The 4,796-nt window shown below is 32.2% G+C and overlaps 1 protein-coding gene across 1 annotated transcript; it reads right to left on the bottom strand.

The window, feature by feature from the left end:
- Positions 1-782: 782 nt before the first annotated feature.
- On the bottom strand, positions 783-4,161 carry LOC112707658 (uncharacterized). Its single transcript, XM_025759512.3, has 6 exons — positions 3,733-4,161; positions 2,724-2,796; positions 2,545-2,638; positions 2,100-2,228; positions 1,943-2,000; positions 783-1,568 (listed from the first exon to the last, which is right to left on the bottom strand). Exons 1-6 carry the CDS (start codon positions 3,763-3,765, stop codon positions 1,089-1,091), a joined length of 867 nt encoding a protein of 288 aa, XP_025615297.1. The 5' UTR covers positions 3,766-4,161; the 3' UTR covers positions 783-1,088.
- Between the last annotated feature and the right edge of the window lie 635 nt (positions 4,162-4,796).

The following is a 4,796-nucleotide window of genomic DNA, read 5'->3' on the forward strand; positions in this document are numbered from 1 at the left end:
CTCACCATATGGTCATGTTGAATTGAAGAAAACTCATAAAGGACATTCATAGTCAATAGTCACATACTCAAACATTACTTGGGAGGAGACTTGGACTGCCAAAGGATCAATTACAACCTCAACTGAGAGGAGATGCACCGTCAACCTAATAACGTTAAAAAAACGCTTATTGGGAAGCAATCTAACCTTTGGTAACTCTTTCCTACTCTTCTCTAATAAATGTTCAATTAAACTTAGTACATATTGTATGGAACAAGTTTGGCGTTAGCACAGCAATATTTAAGTGGGATGAACAATTCTAAGGTGAATGTACTACACTAGGTTTAGTGTTGTCACATAAAACTTAGTATAGTCATATTACACCATTGCAAGTATTTCATGGTTACCCCTATTATTTCAAACAATCACATGTGCTTAATGCCTCTATTGTACAAAGTTGATATAACTAAAAAATATCCAAATGAAAACAACAGAAGCATTAAGTACATGTGCTTAATGTCTTCTGAAAATTTAGCCGATTTATTTTTCAGAAACTAATTTGATGATTAACCTTAAATTTCATTCAACACGATAAGCTCTGATCATGTCTAACTTAAGCGCTCTATCAAACAAATAATCTAACATATTGGCATCAATCTAATAGACCAGTATTTCAAGGTTGAAATGGTGTATTTTACTTGCTAAAACTTCTATTGTTGGTATAAAATCATCTTCTCCTCACTCTTATATAATGATTAGTTGACTACTAACAATCTTGCCAAAATTGCTAGCTGGGACTGTAATAAGAAAACAAAGATACATTAACATTTGGATGAGTAGAATTCACTCCAAATGGATTTTATGATACACATTGTATATGCCTAAAAGTGCACAACAAAACTTGACTACTAGTACACAAATGATACATTGAGATACATAAGAACATGTGATAGCATAAACAAACCATATAATAAGCGACATTTATAAATTTTTCTCAGCCATCACTAACATGATGCATGTTCTTGATGGCCAGTGTGCTTATTCTACAGCTATCATGAGTTTTTTCGCTAATCTAAACAACCGAATGCTAAATAGTAGTTACTATTTATTTACCCTTCCTCATCATAATCTTCTTCATCAACTTCTAGTTGACCACCGAGCTGCGCAAGCTGCATTGAGTCGATGGCCATCTTGTCCACATCAGAAAGGGACCAGCCCGGAATTTCCTCGTGCTTGCTCTCTTTTTCAGATTCAGGTAATGAGGCACCAATTGCTGCTGCTGTGCTATCGTTTTTGTCCAGGTTTTGGTTTGTGTCAGAACTGGGAACAGCATTTGGGAGTGCCTCGGAGCTTTCAGTAGCGACGGCAGCGATATTCTCCTTTGGTAAGTCCTCAGACTGTGAACCATCAAATATTGCCGCAGTTGTGCTACTATTATGTTGACTGCTCTCCGGAATAGAAGCACGAGGCTCAATTTCAGGTTCCGGACGATATGCCTCTCTTTCTGCAGTTCTAGCTCCTCGGCCACGGCCCCTTCCTCTACCTCGGCCCCTTCCCCTTCCAGTACTACCAGTGTGGCCCAACTCATGCTAGAATAAAAGAGAAAAAAGAAACATTATTCACCAAAATAGATTGATTAAGAAGGCTTCTAATAGCGATGTAATATCATTCTGGTAATCTGAGAGATTTCAATTTTTTTTAGTTTCAGCAGCACAAACTTTACTGAAAACTAAAGTTGTAAAAAAGAGAGAATTATATTAGGGAGTTCATTTTCCCATAGAAGAACTAGATACTATTGTGTATCTATGTTATTCAAAACGAAGCATTAACATAATCTTGGTTTCCGACTTGAGAACTAAAATATTTAACTGCTCTTAAATTTTTAAAGAAACTAGAACTCAGGAAATCTTGAGCAGGATGGAAAAGAAAACAGAGATATAAATGTTAGCAGAAGTGAAATTACCATTTTGCTCCTCTTAGCCTCTTCATCACTGTCGTTACAATCATCAGTAGCAGCCTTCCTGTACAGATCATTTATACAAATAAATCAGTAACTATTTGTATGCATCAATCAGAAGGGAAAAGAAAACTAAACAGAACAAAGACACTGGTCTTCAAACCTTCTTTTATAAATGACCCGATCATCGGATCCAGCTTCTGTATGGCCATGGCCATGGCCGTAGTCAGGAACCCTACTGACAACATCCCTCAGAAAATCAAAGACATTGTAGCTTTGTACGCAATGTTTTCTGCAATTTACATTTACCGTTTGTTAGACTTTGATTCGGAAGGAAGCAAGCAAACAGTAGAATAGCATAATGGAAAAAAAATTAACAATACATGAATAAATCAATCAAATTAGAGAAGATATCTGAAACAGATAACACAAATTACAAATGCTAGGTATTTTCTATTGCCATCAATTCCTTAAGAGTTTTGGGTTAACAAGATGAACCCTCTAAATCATAGCACCAAAAACACAAGCTGAGCACATTTGGTCATTGTCAATTCAGAGATAGCTCTAGCTCAACAGAAGGGGAGATAGCTTAATAGTCATTGACTTACAAATGCAATGAGTTCATGGTCTTTGCTCCTCTCTGAAGAGTTATTTCATACGTGCGGTCACATAGATCTTGCAAAAATAGCTCCAAAGCTTTAGCTGCAATGCATTCATGTCATCAACATAGTGTGAGAAAAACCAATAGCTTAAAAAGTTAACAAGACAGTGAGTGAAAGGAACTCACAGACTAAAACAGGAACTGCAAGTGCTATCTTTCCAACATCTTCATCTGCTTGCATTATCTTCTTTATCCGAGCCTGCAATTTAATGTTTCTATCAAATACCATGTGTTTTTACAATGTTCTTGATTCCTCAAAATACTTAACAAACAAGTAGAACATCCAACAAATCCTAAAAATTACACAATCAAAACTTAAAACTGAGTAAAAATTTCATACGAGCAGACTCTGTTCCTATCAACATCTTGATATAAGACAAGAACATTATTTTATAAACAGAATTACTATAAGTGTTTGAATTATTACACCTTTGAATGTCTCTTTTCCAAGGATATCTTGTACTTTTGGCTTTTTATAAATTAGGAAGGGAACAAAATAAGAATAAAATAGTAGAAAAGAGCAACTATTTAGAGCCTAATTTATATGCACGGTAAGGATAAAACTATTAAAAAAGATATTAAACTGAAAGATTTAGCTATCTTGTGTCCTTACGAGTATCGACACATGTTGAGATTATTTCAATGCATTTGTTTTGCATTTATTAAAAGAAAAAACTTAAAACATTCAGTAACCCTAAATCCTAAACCAAATTACTCATCTCTATAGTTACATTTCATTTAAATTCAAGCAGCACAGAGAGAAGAAATGGATTACAAAGAAGATATAAATGGGGTGGAGAATTTATTATGCTGGTCCAGCGTCCACTCCAAAGTCAAATACTTTTAATACCAAACAAAATTTACACCACCCAAAAACCCAAACATAAAAAGAAAAAAGAAAAATTCACAGTAGCCAAAGATCACTGAAACCCATCTAACTTAGAACTAACATATAGCCACCTGTAATTAACACAAGAAATAATTTAAAAAAAAAAAAAACTGAAATTTAAGTGTTCAATCAAAATCAGCTGAAAAAAAAAGAAACCACTTTTTCAGGGGCTTCCAGAAATCCAAACAGCACAAACCTTTGGAAAGATCAAAACTTTAAATACAGAAGGCAGAGATCACTACTCACCGCAGGGAATCGGGTATCGAGCTTCTTCCTCATGGTAACAAGTTTTATGTTTTTTACGGGGTGCAGAGAATTAGGGTTTCGAAATTGGAGATCAAACGAAGCATAAGAAGGAGAGCCAGAAGGTGATATCGAAAGCTTTGAAGAGAAAGATTGTGGCCATCGTCAACAAGATGTAATCTATGAAACCCATTTCAGATCCGGAGGCTACTCTCTCAGATTCATTTTTCAATTCTAACGAAAGGAAGAGATGCCTCACTAACTAGAGGGGTTTTGTTAAAGCTACAGTGCGGTTACCAAGTTGTGGAACAACCCAGTAGATGGAGAGCACATATGAGGAAGAAAATTGGTGATCGACGGTGACAGATGAAATAGCACTAAAGTAGCATCACAATTGAGAAGTGGATTTAATGCTATTTGTAAGTGTGTGTTTGATTTGCAAGATGAGTTTAATTTGATTATATTAGAATTAATTTTTTATTAAAATTAAATTTGTTTTAACGTTATTTTTGTTTGAATATTTTAATTTAAAAATAATTATAATTGATAAAATATTATTTAAATAATAATATTAAAAGAAGTAAAAATTAACTTTTTAATATTATCATTTTGAAAATTTTTATATTATAGAATTTTAAATTATAGTATATTATAATATAAAATATTATCTTAAATATTATATACATATTATAATAAAATACATATATATATTAATATATATATATATATATATAGTTATATACACATAATTGATCATATCTAATAATTATAAATTATAATATTAAAAGGTAAATAAGTTTATAAAATTAAATAAAAATAATAATAAAGTACATAAAATACAAAAATACATTACAATATATAAATATAAATATAAAATTTAGATCCTCTAAATTTTATATTTTTACTTTAAAAGATCAAGTATGATTTTTTATTTTTTGATAAATAAAATAAAATAGAAATGAGTAGTTCATAGAAAAAGAAAGAGGTAAAAAAAAGTAGTAGGGAGAATAAATTTTGCAATCAATTTTCAATTATAAGAATTAAAAACAAAAGTTATAAAATATTGC

This window comes from Arachis hypogaea, chromosome 8, assembly GCF_003086295.3.
Source record: "Arachis hypogaea cultivar Tifrunner chromosome 8, arahy.Tifrunner.gnm2.J5K5, whole genome shotgun sequence".
Lineage (NCBI taxonomy): Eukaryota > Viridiplantae > Streptophyta > Magnoliopsida > Fabales > Fabaceae > Arachis > Arachis hypogaea.